We start from the raw sequence: 19,644 nt of genomic DNA on the forward strand, positions 1-19,644 counted from the left end.
TACTAGTTTTCTAACCAGTCTGACCTTAATCCATTATGAGCTGGATAGGAACCTGGTTATGCTAACTAGTCACAAATTTCTCAATTATGTTAATGTGTCAGACTTTAACAATGTGTAAGCTGGATGGGAACCTGGTTACGTTCACTACTCAGGCAATTTCTCAGCTCATTAATATAATATTTAATCTTAACTGGAACATCCCATGATTAGGGATGCAGCACCCACTGAAGCAACCACCCTCACCTCATTTGTGAAGACAGGAAAAGAATGAATGACAAAACTAAGTTATCGTACACACAGTACATTTTAAAACACCAAGAACATATTTAAATGAATAATCAAAGATACTATTTATTACCCACCATAACTTCTGTGTCAGCATTAAGTGAACTGCTAGAATTTCCTGTTGACGAAACCTTCCTCAGATCTGAAAGAGAATTAAGTAGATGACTGTTCAAACACAATAATGGGAATGCTAATGAGCTCTTTTCATATAATTATAAAAGTAATTCTTTAGACCTTGTCCCAAAGATGGTGAATACAGTTTATAAAATGTAATTATGAATCAAAAGATTTTTTTGCTTCTGTAACTTTACAAATAACTAGTAATTTTTTTTTTCCTGAGCATCTATCTGGACAATATTCCAGCATTTGAAAAAATAAGCTTGGAAATGAACATACTGTTTTCTTCAGAATGGACTGCTTGACATGGCTGAAGAACTTTCTTCTCGAGGCCGGCAGGAAGCCTTAGGAAAATGCTTCACATCTTTAGTAATCTCTGATTCTGTCGTTACAGCCCAAACCAGAGGACAATTAAGTGGCTTTAGAAATGGAGAAAAAGCCTACGAAATTATACCATAGAATTAAAAAAAAAAAAGCTCTTCTCAGCTGTGGGCAGTGGCCGAGGCTGCACTATCCTAGGCAAGCATAACCCTACTGGAGAGGGGCAGCTAATAGCTGATGGGCGCCCTGGGCCTGGTCACTGCTAAATCTGTTAACCAGACCAGTGTGCCAGCACAGTCACCTATATTTAAAAAGACATGAAATGGAGGAAAAGTGTTCTAAAATTAAAATGTGAATATTCTAATATAGTAAAGAATGGATGTCTGATAAAAACTTCAGGGCCAGAGAAGATGGCTATTGCAACAAGAAATTTCTCACTGGAGATCTAAAGTGAAAGTTTCATAGAAATAAAAACCTACAAACTCTAAAAAGCAGTAAAGTGTTACAAAAAAAGGCAGAAATCAAAAGAAATCAAAGCTAAGAAAAAGACAAGCTTTAGACCTAATGTAAATTACAAGATTATTTAATAGGTGAATTACAAGATAATTTAATAAACCAGACAAAAAACAAACCAGCAGTACTAGCATGCAGACAAGGCTGGCAATTCAAAAAGGCATGTTCGTTAACACAGTTTTATGGCTTGCAGAAGCTGTGATAAACACAGTGCAAAAGTCCTAAACCAATAAAATGAGCAGAAAGGAATGATAATTAGGAATCACTGGTTTATTTAGGTACTATTCAACAGATATAAATTAGAACATTTCAAAGAATAAATATAAATTAAGATTTTTCATAAAGATTAACTTTTGAATTTGGTAGATCATATGCTAATCAATTTAAGATACCTGTTGGTTTTGATGTAATTGGAGCTGTCAAATTAGGATTTTCCACAGAAATCAACAAAACATCATCATTGTTACTAAAATAAAATTGAAAAGAAAAATAAACATGCATAATCAGGCTTAAACATGCAATTAATGGTTATAATTCCCCTACATTAGCATTTTATTACATGTTTTAATTGCGCAATTGTGAACAGGAATGTATTACCGATCCAATTATATAGCTAAAAGTTCGAGGAAATCCAGTAACAATAGACCCATTATACTTAATAAGGATTTATTCACACTGAATATCAAACATACAGTGTTTAAATAGGAAAAAAAAAAAAAACCACAAAATTCACTAGCACATGTACTAGCCCAAACACATGTAGCTGGAAAGAAAGCCATTACAATAAAAACCCACTAATCTCCGTTATATCACTCCAGCAGCAATATTTACCATGAATTTTCTAAACTCAAGCAGTGATAGCAAACACTTCTGATTATGGTTATAAAATATTCTGAGCTAAAGATCTGTTTTCACCCCGACATTTTATAAATTGTATCAAATCTGAATTTTTAAGCATATGCACGGACACGCACATGTCCTGTCTGTCGGGTTTCTTCCCCAGATCCCTGCAACAGCCATGGCTGGGCTGGAGCTGGGGAGCCGGGAAGCCGGGAGGAGCTGCACCCAGGTCTTGAGCACGAATGGCAGGAACCTAATGACCGGGGTATTACTGCTTCCTCTCTGCAGGAAAACTGGAGCCAGGAGCTACGTTTGGAATTGAATAATTCCATGTATTTTGATATGGGAGTCTTAGCTGACTATAATTACTAGGGTACATACTGTATCAAGTTTGACATTTTACAAGTTTAAGCTCATCAAAATGCTTCATCAATGTTCTATATAGCGTTATTATACAATTTTCTCGCATTTTGGCCTGACACATTTTGAGTTAATTTTGGATTTGGTATCACATTCACCCTCTATTTTCTAACAATATCTGTTGAAAATATTTTGTGTACTAAATGGTGTTGGCATCTTTGTTGTAAAGGTAGGGGTTGCAAGTGCTCATGCCCGCTCACTGGGCGATAACACCTCCCCTAGGCAAGCCAGTGCTCTGCAGCCTTAGAGTAAGTCTTGAATGTGGGGAGTCTAAGCCTTCCAACTTTGTTATATAAAAATGTTTTCATCTTCAAAGTCTTTGCATTTTCATAAAGGTTTTTCAACACCTTTGCTACTTTCTACAAAAAAGGCTGCTGGAATTTTGACTGAGACTCTATCAAATGGACAAAACAATTTGGATGGAATGATAGCTGAATGATAGCTTAATAGTACTTTTTTGGTTAATGGATGACGTCTGTCCTTTAAAGTTTTTTTATTCTTACTTCTTTTATTTTTCACTGTTCATTTCCTTTAGTTTTCCTGTGCAGATTAAATGAGAATCAGAGAGACAAGAAGATAGCACCCATCTGTGATTCACTCCCCAAATGCTTGCAACAGTCAAGGCTGGACTGGGACCAATGCCGATTACAGGGCCATCACCTGTGCCTTCCATGGCCTGCGCTGACGGGAGGCCAGTCAGAGGCGCACTCTATCTATAGCAAGATTGTCATCTATAGCCTCAATAACAGAAATTATCAAGTATGTCCACAGATTCCTGGAAATTCACAGAAAAACCGATCTACAGGATGTCCAAAGGCATGAAAATAACGACAGTTAACGATTTTAAGAAAATAATAAAAACAGATGCAGCATCCATGTGAAAACTAGACTATCAAACTGCATTTAGGGGCCGGCATGATGGCAACTGGCTAATCTGCCTGCAAGCGCCAACGTCCCGTATGAGCTTCCTGCTAACGTGCACCCTGAGAAGTGGGATGTCTTGGCTCAGACACCCAAGTGGCAGCCCCGAATGTTCTGGATTCCACACTTTGACCTGGTCCAGCTCTGACTATGCAGGCATCTGAGGACTGAACCAGTGGATAGTCTGTCTCGCTGCCTTCAGGTAAGTGAAAATAAATTTTGAGATGGAACAGAAAATAAGTATTAAGATTAGACTTATGAGCCCCACACACACCAGCAGGATTGCGTTAAGTACAATATTTGTTTAAGGGAATAATTTTCATACAGGATTTAAAAAATACATTTTCTACTGAATAATTATAACATCTGTTACTCAAAATGTAGTAAAATCATTCATGTAAATATTTAAAATAAACTTGCCCTCATAAACAGCATGTACAGCTATAACTTATTTTGCTCTCTATACTGTGTCTAGCTTTAGATCCCTAAGTAATAGATTTTGTCTTGTTTGAGCTTCTCTTAAATGGAACCATACTATTCTTTCTAGGCTACTTCTCAACAATGTTTTTGTGGGCGTAAACTCAAATTTTCCCATGTGTCTGAGGTCCCTTCCTATTCATTATTGTACCACTTCCACCTGTCTGGATTGCACTAGGGTTTCTTCTATAACTGGGGGGTGGACAGATTTCTCCATATATGATCTTTTGGATTGCCAGTTTCTGGTTTTCAGCTGTTAATGGAAAAAGCTCCTAATAAATTTTCTTACAGAGGCATCCTGTTGCACATGTCTATCAATCAAATGATGGAACTACTGCACCAGTGATATATACATCTTCATTATTTATAGGTAATGTCAAATAGTCCCTAGAGTCCTGCACCCCGTAGCAAAATATTAAAGAACAGCAATTCATTCCCTTTACTTTCAAACCTCATTAATGGCTGGTATTGTCAGATTTTGAAATGCTTTATTTTCTCCTTGCTGATATATTCTCTCACAATGGTCTTAATTTGCATCTTCCCAATTCTAAGTTAAACACCTTTTCATGTTTGACGGCCATTTGGTGTTCCTTTCTCATGAAGTGGTCATACATGTCTTTTGCCGATTTCTCTTGTATCATTTGGCTTTCACTCAAACACTTTGAACTCTCTCTTGCCGCTCTCTCATCAGTAACAGTCAAACACTTTGAACTCCTCCTCTGGCACTAGCTCACTGGTAACAGTCCTTCACAGGATACATGTGCTCAGAGTATCTTTCCCCACATGATGGATTTTTGAAAAGAAGTTTCTCATTGTAATCTGGCAACTGGTTGATTTTTCCTTGAACGTCTGTGTTAGGTAATCTTTCCCCAGAGGCATTTGGTGCAGTAGTTAGGTAGCTGTTTGGACATCAGTGCCCCACACTGGATTGTGTTCAAGTCTTGGCCTCCTAATTTTGGCTTCCTGTAAGGTTGTACTAGAGAAGCAGCCATGTGGGAAACCGGGACTGTGCTCCCAGCTCCAGCCTGGCTCAGCCCCAGCTCGTGTGGGCACTGAGGGAGTGAACAAGGCAGATGAAATTCTATGTTTCTATGTCTTTCAAATAAATAGCAATTTTAAAAGAGAAATCTTCCTGTATCCAAATTCACATTCTATTACTCTAAGACCTTTATGCTTTTCCTTTAGATAGCTCCTCAATCCAGAAATTATTGTTTTTCTAAGGGGTAGTGTGTCACATTTTTTTTGTTTGCAAATTAAAATAGCATCTTTTGCTGAGGATTAAATCACTAAAAAATTGATATACAATCGCCATCATGTATGTCTGGGTGTCTGGACTTTTCACAATTATCCACTTGTCTAGCACCTGCCAATGTCTGCCTAATTACTGTAGCTTTGTAGTATCCTGATATGCCATTTGATAGCAAATTCCTTGTACTTTATCATTTCACTTATCTTGGCTTCTTAGCCCACTACATTTACAAATACATTTTATAACTCAGCTTAATGCATAAAACATCACATTGGACACTGACAGAAGTTCTACTCTATATATAAAATTAACTTAAAAGTCTAAACATTTCATAATACTGCTTTGCCCAAAAAGTCAACATCTACTGAACTATTTTTTATCAATGTTTTTAAATTTTATTCAGTTTTAATCCCTGATTGAATGTACCTGATGTTTTGATATTGTAATACTATAGCTTTTCAAATTTTTAATTTCTTGCTGATATAGGAAGTATACAACTGATTCCCTACATATTTGAATTCAATCTTGTATATATATGTAAGGGTACCTCCTAAAGAGTCAAAATTGCACATAAGCCCCTGCAAACACTAAGAATTTGGCTATGATTGGGGTAGACTGGTAATGCTTCTCCTTTATTTTACAGCTTCCCTGTGCATGCAACAGTTGTTTCAATGGATGATACTGTTCCAACAGTGGGGTCATTATATTTTCGTCTATTTAACACGAAAATCTTTCCAAGGAATCAATGTCAATAAATAATACCATACAGCTCACAAACTACTGATAATCACCAAAGATGAGAAAAAAACTCATTAATATTGTTCCTTCACAGCCCCAATCCAAGCCAGGACCACATATCATGTTTTTATGTGAAAATAATCCTACCAGTTCTCAGCCTCAAGTCTTTTAGACTACAGATTAGAAGTCTCAGCTACGTTATGACTTAGTAAAACAAACTAACATGTTGACCTTTATTTGAAGTTATCATAATATTATTTCTAACAGGCAAGGAACTAACTTTGGGTATTTTTCTCCCTAGTCTTCCTGTTGTTTCGTGTAACTTTTTAAAGCTACTGCTTTGTAGCACCGTGGTCTGCTCATGAATAGAATCAGAAGGCACTGCAGTGAGCCATGGGATCTCTACAATCACTATTATCAGTTATGAGAACCAGCACAGTAAAGGAAAACCCTGATAACACAACCAATGCAAAATTTAGTAATGTCATAAAAATCCAATCCTACCTTCATAACAGATGAAAAGTCTACATTTAAATATGAAGATTTTAATTGAAGGATGGTGAACTGAGAAACAGTATATATGTGTAAACATACTCACATAAATAACCTTGTCCAGGCCCAGTGCAGTAGCCTTAGTGGCTAAAGTATTCACCTTGTATGCACTAGGATCCCACATGGGTGCCAGTTCATATCCCGGCCGCTCTACTTCTCGTCCAGCTCCCTGCCTGTGGCCTGGGAAAGAAGCAGAGGACCACCTAAAGCCTTGGGACCCTGCACCTGCATGGGAGACCCAGGACACTCCTGCCTTCAAATAGCTCAGCTCTGGCTGCTGAAGCTACTTGGGTAGTGAACCAGTGGATGGAAGATCTTTCTGTCTCTCCTCTCTGTAAATGACTTTCCAATAAAAATGAATCTTAGAAAAGCAAAACAAAATGTCCTTTTTGTAGAAATGCTTACCTTTCAGAAACAAACTCAACATGATCTGCTGACAATGTAATATTTTCACTTGCTTTTTCTAAAGGGCTGGAAGCTTCATGTTTCGCAGAATTCGTTCTTTCACTTAGACTTTTAACTGACTGATTCTCAGCCAGATTTACGGTTTCTGAATTTGCAACCTGTTAAGTGGGCAAAATAGGTAAAAGGGGTTAAAGAAAAAAGAAGTTGAGGAAGGTAAAATTAAAAATAGATAATTTTCACTTGGCAAATATTCTCAATATTTCCACATATGTTCAGCAAAACACAGTAAATTATTATAATTTCAATTGCTGCTGATGAGTATTCTCTTTCAGAAGGAATTAAAAATCCTACAAAGAAACAAATGGTGGTACATACAATTTCTTACTGTGGATACAAAGGAAAAACTAACTAAAAAAGCTATGTTACACAAGTTTTTATTAGTTTTGGGAACCAATAAACCTCAGACTTCAACAAGGAAAGTTTGAATTTCTGTTAAACTTATCAAACAGAAATAAGACTACCAATATGTTCGTCTAGTTGGTACGTTAGTTTAAAACTCAGAGTGAAACATGTTGGCACTTGTACCCAACCTGGTATCTTGTAGCATTTACAATGCTTATTTACTAACCAATCCAAAAGAACCAACAGATTGCCCAATTTATGGACTTTTCAAAGGGATTACATGAATAAAAATGAAGATATACAGAGTTACAAAATGAACAGGTTTTATAGGTATAGGAATATTTGATATCCTTTCAATTCCAGGACAAAGTGGCCCTGACACCCTTTCATCTGCTTTTCCACCAAACTACCTTTACAATGGAAATAATTCAGCAGATAATCATCAAACTCTGAAAGGTTTGAGGGAGAAGAGTCTGGTTGAAAATCTTACAAGGGAGGATCAACATCACGTTTGAGGGGCCTGAGTGTTTGTTAGTTTTTATATATCCTATACCAGGTGCCAACGGTGCCAAAAACCAGACCTGTGACAGTGGTGGCTTACCCTTACTTCTCAGGGAGTCCAATTCCCCAAGCAGTGTCAGTGAAGCAGCACAGGACTAATGGGCTGTGGCAGTGTTCACATACATCAGACAGGGGTCAATCTCCAGAACTTCGCACTCAGAACAACAGCAGCCCAAGCCACTGCAGTGGCAGCAGGGCCACTCTCACGTGGAACAGTGGTAGGGTATGTTCCACACCAGGGACAGCAGCAGGCCAATCTACTGCAGTGACATCACTGCGCATGGAGGTGACACGTGCAGGGACCGAATGGGAGACCTACTGGGGCCAAAAGAATGATATTAAAGAGGAAAATACTGCAAGAACTTTGAGGAATTTCCAATTATGATTGGACCTAAGTTCACAGAAAAAAGCCAGGGCCTACTACACTGTATCTATACCTACACCTGCTGGGACAATATCTGCCCACTGTCCTCAAAGAGCCTTCTGTGTGGCGAAATACTGTGACCAGCTGATGCTTCCAAGCCACCGACAAGGGGCTATTCAGCTACACCTTTGGTCTTCAGAACGTGCTTTTCTGACAAAGAGCTTCTAATTTTAGAATCTAGCAATCTGGATAGGCTGAGAATTTTCCAAAATCAAACCCTGGCTCCTTTTTGCTGAACAGTTTTCCAGATTTTTCCTTCTTACACTTTCAGAAGTAGTAAGTATTAAAACTTTCCCTTAAACTTCTCACAAAAAGTCATCAGTCTAATAAGACTTAAAGTTCACTGCTTAGAAGTTCTGTTTTCCATGCAACTGCTTTATAACCATGATTCAGTTAAGGCTTACTGGCGCTCCATAATAGGATCCCCTTTCTCCAACAGCTAGCAATGTTCCTCATCAATAGTGTTTTTTATTTTAGAAGATCGCACAAATTTTCTTTACTCATTTTCTTCTGAGACCACACAGGCAGTCTTCAGCATCCATATTTCTATTAAAGAGTTTGTCCAAGGCATTCCAACTTAAAAAAAAATATCATGTTCCACCGTCCAATTCCAAAATGCACTCTTACATTCTGAAGTCTTTGTTCAACTTCCTGGCACCAAATTCTGTATTAAATCTAACACAATCTTAGCAACTGCAAAAAACCAAAAAACCAAAAAACAAAAACAACAAAAACCAACAACAACAAAAATATTTTATCACAGCTCTGGTGTCGGAGTTTGAGCTCAGTTTCACTAAGCCAAATTCAGTTTTCAATGGTTCTAGAAGAAAAGTTAAGCTTTTTTTTTTAACTTGGGAAGAAGCTAGAAACTGAATAAATTATCTAAAGTATGCAAAGAAAATAATAACCAGAAACCAGAAAAGAGAATAGAGTCTTAAAATCCTTACCAAGACTGATCAAGGGAAAACAAACACAGATGAACCGTCTCAAAAATAAGCAGACTATCTCACTACAGCTCTAAAGCTATTAAAGCAAAATGAGGTTTTACAAATACTTGTATGCCAACAAATTACACAACTTAGATGAAAGACTGTGCAAAGGAAACTTAAAAACTGATACAAGATGAGAAAGAAATAATTAAATTTTTAGGCAAAAAGCTCCACAATTCACCAGTTTTCAGTGTTTTATCAAAAGGAATTCACTGACTTAAGGGAGAGATTCCTCAGAGTCACTTGCTTCTCCAATAGGAAAGAACGTTAATGGCCAGCATCGTCTGCAAGGAAATTCTGTAACTACATTCAAGTAACCCCATCCCCACGGGTTGGAGCCCACCAGACTCCAACAGCACAGCACTGCAGACCAGTCAGGAACCCTACATGTATGTGTGTCTCAGCCTCAGTTCTCATCCCTATTATTAGGGAGCCTGGGAATTAAGCAACAGCTGCTCGGCGTCTTGCCCTGTGCACTGCAATAAAACACCAACTTCATCCACCACTTTTGTCAGAGAATGGTTTTTCTGTGCATCAGGTGAGTGGACCTGGACTGGGGAATCATAAACAACCCCATTAGGGGAATTGCTCAGCAACACCATATGATCCGGCAAGCCCACTAGTAGGTATATATACCCAAGTGAGGAACACATCACCATGCTTAGACCTAGCAACACTGCTCACAATAGCCAAAATTTGTAATCAACTAACACGTCTATCTGATGAACACATACAGAAAATATGATATATACCATTCAGCTATAAAAAGGAACGAAATTCTACCATTTGTAGCAAAATGAAGATAACTGGACATTATACTGAATGAAATAAGCCATACACAGAAAGACAAAGACCGCAAGTCCTCCCTTGTATGTGGGAGCTAAAACTGAAACAAACAACTGCCTGTCTGAACCAGTATTGTTGAAAATGCAGTTCTGTAAAACTTTTACACCTTTTGACAAATCAATGGTTAGAATACTATACTGTTATAGTTTTAATGATCTGTGATTACTTTCAAATTTATTGAATATGGGTGAAATGGTCATTTTTCCATTCAACTATGGTTGATAGTCATTGTCTGCATTCCCACTAAACAAGTGTCTTTTTGCTTTTTACTCGCTAAACTCATTTGGGGAAGCATTAAGTCTTTTTACACTAATGCAAAATTTTTTAAAAAAACTTCATTTCAAACACAAAAAAAAAAAAGATCAAAAAGATGGGGGGAGGAAATATATCATTTTACTCTAAGAATTTTATCTATGAACTATATTTAATCTGTTAAAAATACAAAGAATTAACTTTTTAATTACTAGTTAGTTACAATTAGTAACTTTTTAATTCTAATACAAAGAATTAACTTCCTAAAACACACAATTCCAGGCCCCGGTGTGTTAGCCTAAAGTTTATTTCAAGAAGCCTGCATCCTGGGGCAAAAGATCTCTTGATCCAAAATGTGCTCTCTCTCTCCAGCAATCCAGCAAATGGATTTTTAAAGGGACAGGGACAGATGTACAGGCTTTGTTCTGAGGAAAGTCATCCAGCTTAGCGGTCAACTGGGTGTGGAGTGCAGACCCCTTGACAACAGGAATAACATCAGTACTTTCACGTAGTGATACCAAAATGCAGAAGGATGATTAGACTAACACACAAGTGATGAGAATTAGTAGAATATTTAAAGTATAACCTAGACATTGTGTCTTGATTATAATTCTTTCAACTTTCCTGTATATGTTAGCTACTTCTCATACGAAGATGGCATTAGGGTAAGGGGAGCACCTTAGGCAATCACCAATCTCCTCCCTACTACCTTTACTGAAAAGAAATACCACCTTCAACACCTTGTGTCTAAGCTTGGAAACATATTCACTTCTGATAGGCCAACTACTAATAATGTGAGTCAACTAGGTTATGAAGACTCCTAGGTGTTCATACCAACCTTATAGGTTGTATTACTGGATACATTTGGTTCTGTATGGTTCCTCTGAAATGATAATACTGCTTGAACACGTCTTTGAAGCCTTGTTACTTTTGTCTAAAAGAGAAAAACATTAAACCGGAACACTAAATAACATGACATACAGAAGTAGAGGGGAAAAAAAAAATGTAGAGGGAAAATTATTTGATAGGGCAATTTTGTGAGACTTAAACACCTTTAAATAAATGAGAAATGTATACAGTTGTCTCTTTATACCTCCAGGGATTAGCTCCAAGGCCCACTCCTTCCCAAGCAATGACGCTCAAATCCCTTATGCAAAATGGTTATCATATTTGCAGAGAACCTACACGCTCTCTTGTAGATTTTAAATTGCCTCTAGATGACATTTAGTACATACTGTGTAAGGAGTTGCAGAAAATAATGACAAGAAAAAGTTTGTGCATGCTCAACAGACACAATTTTTTCCTGATTATTTTTGATCCCTGGCTACCTGAATCCATAGACACAGGAACTCAATACAGAAGGGTGACTATGCAAGCATAAAGATTCAAATTAATTCTACGCTTGCATGACAATGAAGAACTGAAAGTAAGAACATTAGCCAGTAAGTAAGAATAGTAACTAGTACATAAGAGAACTAAAGTTGGCAAAAACAAGTAACCTTACAAGAATAAAAGACAAAAAAATTCCAAGATATTTTCAAACAGACTGTATAAACTCTAATAATAAAAGATATATAAAAAAGAAAGTGCTTATGTCTTTTTAAAATGGTCGATTCACACACAATACCTGGTGGTTCTCAGAGCATTTTTCAAGGGACATGACTGCTGAATACAATACAGTTGTCTATGTTAGACTTACATTGGGTCATATGTCTAACAGGAAAAATATCACCACATTCTACTTAACTTTTAAAAACTTTTTCATGATATAGCTCCATGGGCTCAGGCACTTCTCCTTCCACCCTCCCCTTCAGCATCTTCCCCCATATTTTAACAACAGTGCTGTCCTTTAACAGTCCCAAGTCCATCCTTTACGTAAGTGCATCTTAACATTGTAGGTATAGACAGTGCTAAAGCTCAGCAACCTATTGTCAAGCCACATTGAGCACTGTTGTTTAAAATATACTTAATTTCACTGGGAGTCAGATTCTACTTTTTAAAAGGATTTAAATCAAATTGGAAACTTACAAAGAGTTCAGTAGCTTTTGTGTCATGTCTAATCTTGCAGTGTGTCTTTCCAATGCGTTCATTCAATTCTTTCAGTTTGTCGTCAAACAGTTTGAAATGTATATTGTTGATCTCCTGTTGAATCAAATGTCTGACCTAGAGTTTTAAAATAAAAACCGACATCTGAAATTTCAAAGTAATTTTATTAATTACATTTTAGAAATTAACTTGCATTCAAGCTAGCAATACAACAGTTATGGATTTTATTTTATTTTTTCAAAGATTTATTTATTTTTATTGGAAAGGAAAATATACAGAGAGGAGGAGGGACAGAGAGGAAGATCTTCCATCCACTGATTCACTCAAGTGGTCACGATGGCCACAGCTGAGCTGATCCGAAGCCAGGAGCCAGGGGCTTCCTCCAGGTCTCCCACATGGGTGCAGGGTCCCAAGGCTTTGGGCCGTCCTCAACTGCTTTCCTAGGCCACAGGCAGGGAGCTGGATGGGAAGCGGGGCTGCTGGGATTAGAACCGGCGCCCATATGGGATCCTGGTGCACTCAAAGTGAGGATTTTAGCTGCTATGCTATCACGCTGGGCCCTACAAGTTTGTAAGAATTAGTATGTTGTTCACACTTTCTGGGAGGAAACAAAGCAAAAGGAAAAACTAAAGACTCAACTACTAAGCTAGTTCCGCAGGAGTCCTTTACAAAGCCTGCTGTTTATTAAGTGAATGCATATGCACAGAATATATGCTTTTAACATGCACGTTGGAACTGGTGTTGTGGCACAGCAAGTTAAGCCATAGCCTATAATGCCAGCATCTCACGAGTACAGGTTCGAGCCTTGAACTCTACCTCCGATCTAGCTCCCCGCTAATGCACCTGGGAAACCTGTGGGACGTAACAGGTATGTGGAGCCCTGCCACCTCAATGGGAGACCAGGACGAAGCTCCCGGCTTCCGCTCCGGCAGGCCTAGCACTAGCCACTGTACCCACTTAGAGTGAACCCACATATACAGCATCCTGTCTCTCCCTCTAACTTTAGTGAACAAATCTTTACGTTAAAACAGCATTTCTGTTTCTGAAATAGTTTGCAGAATTGCTTGGGAAATTTTGGTTGGTTATAGCTTTCACGTCAAAGAAATTCTCTGTACTATGTCACTGTGGAGATGCACTAATTTAATATCTGCACTCATCAAAAATGAGGATTTCTGTTTATAGCAATTTTTGTACCTGTTGCAGTAAGGCTGTTTGCCTTTCCAGAGGCAAAACATTTCCATTAATCTGCTCTGAAGCTCTCATGTGCTTGGCATTCTCTTCTTTTCCTGAAAACATCCTCCTTTTTTGATTTTGGCCTTGGAGAGACACAAAATTAGATAAAAATATTCCTTCAAATTTAGGAATCTTCTACGCAAATAGAAAAATCAAAACATGACAAAAATGTAACAGCACAGAAAAATTCCCAAACTATTCTATTTAAAAAAAAAAAAGAAGAGTATCTGAGGTAGGGTTCTGAAATCAGATACATTCCTCCAACAGTCTATTAAACACATATACACTAGGGTCAGCACTGCCACATGTTAGGTTAAGCCTTTGCTTGCAGTGCTGTCACCATATTAGCGACATCTGTTCGAATCCTGACTGCTTCACTTTCAATACAGCTCTGTGCTAATGGCCTGGGGAAGCAGCCGAGCATGGCCCAAGTGCTTGGGCTGTTGGTTCCACGTGGGAGGGAGACCCAGAAGCAGCGTCCAGCTCCTGGATTCAGTCTGCCCCAAGTGCATTGGTTGTGGCCATTTGGAAAGTGCACCAGGGAATAGAACACTATTTCCTCTCTGTAACTCTGCCCTTTCAAATGATCAAATTTTTAAAAATACATGTATGGGGGCCTGGCGGCATGGCCTAGCGGCTAAAGTCCTCACCTTGATCGCACCAGGATCCCATATGAGTGCCGGTTCTAATCCCAGCAGCTCCACTTCCCATCCAGCTCCCTGCTTGTGGCCTGGGACAGCAGTCGAGGACGGCCCAAAGTCTTGGGACCCTGCACCCGTGTGGGATACCTGGAGGAGGTTACTGGCTCCTGGCTTCGGATCAGCATAGCATCGGCCGTTGGGCTCACTTGAGGAGTGAATCATTGACGGAAGCTCTTCCTCTCTGTCTCTCCTCCTCTCTGTATATCTGATTTTCCAATAAATAAATCTTAAAAAAATACATGTATGCCAGTGAAAACTCAGCATATTCTAGCATTTAAATTCTCTAGTTACCTAAATGATTGCATATTATTTCTATGAGTACAGTTAAACAATCCTACATTATTGAGTATGTAATACCATTATTACTTTTATGTAATTTAAATTTTGTTAAGATTTTTAAAATTTTTATTACAAAGTCAGATATACAAAGGGGAGGAGAGACAGAGAGGAAGATCTTCCATCCGATTCACTCCCCAAGTGACCACAACAGCTGGTGCTTTGCCGATCCAAAGCCAGGAGCAAGGAACTTCCACCAGGTCTTCCACAAGGGCGCAGGGTCCCAAGACTTTGGGCCGTCCTCAACTGCTTTCCCAGGCCACAAGCAGGGAGCTGGATGGGAAGTGGAGCTGCTGGGACTAGAACCGACATCCATATGGGATCCCAGCGCGTTCAAGGAGGACTTTAGCTGCTAGGCCACCGTGTTGGGCCGTAATTTTAAATTTTCTTAAATGAGGATCATTGTACAGCTGAGATAAAAAAAAATTTTTTTTCTTCTTCTATGTCAATAACCAACATAAACACCATGCCTCTAATGAAATTTCCTTTTGATATCTTTATGGTTTTATAACTCTAGGACTTCATTTATTATTTAGTTGTATGGTTCTCCATATTCACACACATTCATAATACATCCATGTGTACTACTGGCATTTTATGCTTGACACATCATTTATAGGTCAACTGAAATGGGTTCACTAACAATTTTAAAAACCCTCTTTGAACAAGCTCTTTTGAATCCTGTCAGAGTTTGAAGTGCTGTGACTGGGAGGGTTAAGCAGTTGCCTGCAGCACTGGCATCCCCTGCGGGTGTCAGTTCAAACCCCAGCTCCTCCACTTCCCATGTGGCTCCCTGGTCATGAACCTGGGAAAACACTGGAAGATGGCCCGCATGAGAGAATAGAAGTTTCTGGCTTTAGCCTGGCCCAGTCCTAGCCACTGCAGCCATTTGGGGGGCAAACCTGGTGCCTTCTGTCTCCTCTCTCCAACTCTGCCTTTCACATATAGATACATATTTCTAAATAAAATAAAACATATGGGTAAAATGAAAACAACAAAACTGACAAAGGCCACCTTTTAATTGCTACTTTGATATTATGAATTCTGGTAAAAAGTGAATAAAATTTGGCCTAAAAGATGCCTTTGAATATATTTTAAGTTTGGTGCGAAAGGTTCCTCTCGATATACGATAAAATGAGCCTTAACTTCACGTGTCCGCAGGCGATCATGCAGCGTCAGGCAATCATAACAGGCCAACTCTTCAGACACGTTCAAGCAAGGGAGATCGCAGCTGGGACCTGCCAGACTGTCTCTACTTCACCCCCCAACATGCCAGTTACTTCCTTTGTCAACCAACAGCAACTAAACCATTTTGGGTCTGAGCTATTGCCCAATCCCAAGATTTGCAAATAAAGATCTGCAAAACTAAATCTGTTGTAATTTTCTCTCAACAATACGTTCCCTTTCTCCAGCAAGAAAGGTTCAGAAGGAGTGGAATTATGCAACAGGTTAAGCTGCCACCTGTAGCACCAGCATTCATGTCTGGGTGTTCCACTTCTAACCCAGCTCCTTGCTAATGTGCTGGGAAAGCAGCAGAGGATGTTCCAAGCACATGGGCCTGTGCCCCCACACAGGAGATACGGACGGAACTCCAGGCTCAGCGTACACAGCCTGCGTCAGCCCTGGCCACCGCAGCCATTTGGAGGAAACCGGTGCAGCTAAGCTCTTTGTCTTCTCCTAACACTAACTTTTAAATTAGTAAATATTTTTACACAAAAGGTTCAAAAACAAGATATTTAAGTAGTCATCGTTTGTTTTTTCCTTGCTGAAACTCATACGTACTCTTGCTATATTTGAGGTTGTGAAAATCTCTCAAAGGAAAATATCTTAATTTCACCAAAAGATAACTTACCGATATTATCATCAGTGTCAAGTGGTGACTGCCACTTTGCTTCTGTTCTTTCACAATTTGAAATGCTGAAATAACAGGTTTTATTATTTTCTTCATTTTTCTTGTCTTCAGCAATGGAGATGCTGGAACTGACTGAATTCAATCTAGGTCTTTTCTCAGCAGGCACAAAGTCCGAGTCTGAACTTAAAATGTCATTTTGCGTTTTACGAGATGACTCTGAATTGGAGGTTTTTTCTGTCGTGGAAACCATGTTGTCAAGTCTCTCACCATCCGCTGTATCTTTTATTGTAGTATTTGGCATCTGGAGAACATTACCCAATATAGAAGGTGGCCACCAAAAGGATTTTACATTATAATTCTCTTTAAGTTCAAAAAAGGAACTTGTTACACATGCCTGATATTCAAAATGGTTATCAGAACCGACCTGTGATTCTTTCGCTTTTTGTACACAGAGATCGCCGGCAGGATCTACCGACTTCCTCGGCTTTTGGTTAGAACATGTAACTTGTTCATTACTAGTACAATGCAATCTGTTTTCTGAATGAACAATTTCTTCAACCGGTTTCATTAAACTCTGAGGAAGTACTATATCTCTCTGTGAGGATACTGTGGTTTTGCTGGAATCCAATGAGACATCAAAATTTTTAGAATGTCTACATGTACTTGTTACGAAATTATTATTTAAACTGACGTTACTTTCAGCTGCTGCTGGTCTCAGGGCTTCAACATGCTTTGGCTTACTCAGCATCTCTGCTTGCTTTCGGCAACTTGTAGGCATTGTTTTTTTGGCTTTCAATACCTTTGGTTTAGGCTTACTTTTATCTGAGCTGGCCATCTTTCATAACCTAAAATTTAAAATATCATAGTTAAATATATTTCTCCAGTGAACAAGTTATTTCCTGAGCAATATTTAAAAACACCTTGAGGCTGTATTTTTCTTGCTTTCGATGATTACTTCTCTTAGGAAGCACATTTCCATCTACCACAGCTAGAAAATAACTTTTTCCAAGATTCAGATTTTTATATTACCACAGTAAGCATCTATTTGGTACTAACTCTGAAAATTTATCTGATCATTTTTGTTGTACCACGTGAGCACTATCAATCACTGCTGATAAATCAAGATGGCCACTGCTTAAAGATTTAATTGTATTTTTTTTATAAAACCCAAAGCCAATGCAGCACCTTTTTAACCTATCTTAATGTTTGAGCTTTCACAATACATAGTGGTACCATGAGTCCTCAACGGTTATGAGTACACAAGCATTAGGATAGTCAATGAACTAGAAATGGGTGTTCAAACAAGCACACAAATTTTATTTAGCTTATGTAATACTTTTCATCATTTAGGAAAAAGTCCAGCACACAGCACAGGAAAAGTAAATTAGTGTCTTAGTATCCACATCTTTGACTTGCAACATGGGATAGTAAATGGTTTTCAGAAAGCACTACCAGATTATATTTAAACTGTATATTGGGAAGCTGCAGAAAATGGCCCAAGGCCTTGGCACCCTGGCACCCACAAGGGAAACCCAGAAGCAGCTCCTGGCTCCCAGTTTCAGACTGGTCCAGCTCTGGGCATTGCAGCCATTTGGGGAGTGAACCAGTGGATGAAAGTTCTTTGTCCTTCCCTGTTTCTTTCAAGTAAAAGATTACAGAAAAAAAAAATAGTAATCAACTCAAGAATCTAGCATAGGCAGCAGGAAATCAGTCCGGCAGTTCTGAGGCCAGTGATTCAAGTTCCATACTGGAGTACCTGGGTATAAAGGCTCAGCGCTGGCTCCTGGCTGCTGTAGGAAAATGCAGACCCTGGAAGCAGAAGTGATGGCTCAAATAACTGGGTCCCCGCCACCCATATAGGAGATCTGGACTGAATGTCCAGCTTACAACTTCAGCCTCAGACCAGTCTCAGCCATTTTTGGCATTTGAAGAGCTTTCTGTTTATCAAATACAATAAATTCTTAGAGAGTCAAGATAAAAACCTGGAACCAAAGGTACAAGTAACCCAGCCAAAAGCTTATCTATAACTTACTAATTTATCATGATCAACTTTCTTACTTGAAACTTTCTTTAAAAATATTTTCAATTAACGAAAGTAACAGTTACAGGGTTGTTGAGATAACTGGTTAAAGTACATATTTAAAATGTAAAAACAAAATTTTAAAAATTAACAGATACTCCTATAAACATAAAATTGTACATATTCCTATAGTCCTATAGAATTTTAATTTATAGGACTGCACATTATCTGATTTGCTTTACATTTTTTGAATTATTTTCCATAGACAAAGTAAACAACTAAGTCCTTCCTTTAGGTGAAGAATATATTTTTTAAACACATAAAACAAACAGCTTCACCTAAACATGTAATGCTTGTTGATACTACTATATTTTGTACCCTAAACATAAAATTTTTACTTTGGCCCTGATGTAGTAGTCTAGTGGTTACAGTTCAACCCTAGTACCTCTACTTGGCTTAGGATATTTGTTGACATGGACGTTGCCGGCAGGAGCCCAGGCTTGTCTGAATAAACCGCCCTTATGTGTTTGCATTGACTTCAGACTCCTGATGATTTCTGGGGATCTCAAAATCTGGGTACAGGGCCCAGCATGATAGCGCAGTGGTTAAGGTCCTCACCTTGCACGTGCTGGGTTCCCAATGGCCCTGTTTCCCATCCAGCTCCCTGCCTGTGGCCCAGGAAAGCAGTCGAGGATGGCCCAAAGCCTTGGGACCCTGCACATGCCAAGGGTGACCAGGAAGAGTTCCTGGCTCCTGGCTTTGGATTGGTGCAGTACTAGCCGTTGCGGTCACTTGGGGAGTGAATCATTGGACAGAAGATGTCCCTGTGTCTCCTCCTCTCTGTATATCGATCTTTCCAATAAAAATAAATAAATCTTAAAAAAAAAATCTGGGTACAACACCATTTCAACTCCACTTCTGATTCAGTTCCTACTCATGTGCCTGAAAAAAACACCAAGTGATTGCCCAGCACCTTGGGCCCCTGCTGCTCAGGTGGGACCTCAGGTAAAGTCCGAGGCTCTAGATTTTGAGGCAGGAACCAGTAGATGAAAGGTTTCTTCCTCTTTCTGCAATTCCTTCAACAAGTCGTTTACATCTCTCTCTACACACACAATAAATTGATTAAGCTTGAGAAAATATAGGT

The 19,644-nt window shown here is 38.8% G+C and overlaps 1 protein-coding gene across 2 annotated transcripts in view; it reads right to left on the bottom strand.

Moving 5' to 3' along the window:
- ATF7IP2 (activating transcription factor 7 interacting protein 2) overlaps positions 1-19,644 on the bottom strand; it is a 39,514-nt gene that overhangs the window by 4,696 nt on the left and 15,174 nt on the right. The window contains exons 2-8 of one of the 2 annotated variants that reach the window (XM_040973349.1): positions 16,481-17,325; positions 13,553-13,674; positions 12,341-12,475; positions 11,151-11,246; positions 6,839-6,996; positions 1,629-1,702; positions 363-427 (exon numbers count right to left, since the gene is read on the bottom strand). In XM_040973349.1, coding sequence (XP_040829283.1) covers positions 363-427; positions 1,629-1,702; positions 6,839-6,996; positions 11,151-11,246; positions 12,341-12,475; positions 13,553-13,674; positions 16,481-17,315 — 1,485 coding nt within the window. In that variant the 5' untranslated portion in view covers positions 17,316-17,325. Of the gene's footprint in view, positions 1-362; positions 428-1,628; positions 1,703-6,838; positions 6,997-11,150; positions 11,247-12,340; positions 12,476-13,552; positions 13,675-16,480; positions 17,326-19,644 lie in introns of those variants that run through there. The other variant, XM_040973350.1, reaches the window with a different exon arrangement.

This window comes from Ochotona curzoniae, unplaced genomic scaffold (genome assembly GCF_017591425.1).
Source record: "Ochotona curzoniae isolate NIBS_2020 unplaced genomic scaffold, NIBS_Ocur_1.0 contig_2321, whole genome shotgun sequence".
Lineage (NCBI taxonomy): Eukaryota > Metazoa > Chordata > Mammalia > Lagomorpha > Ochotonidae > Ochotona > Ochotona curzoniae.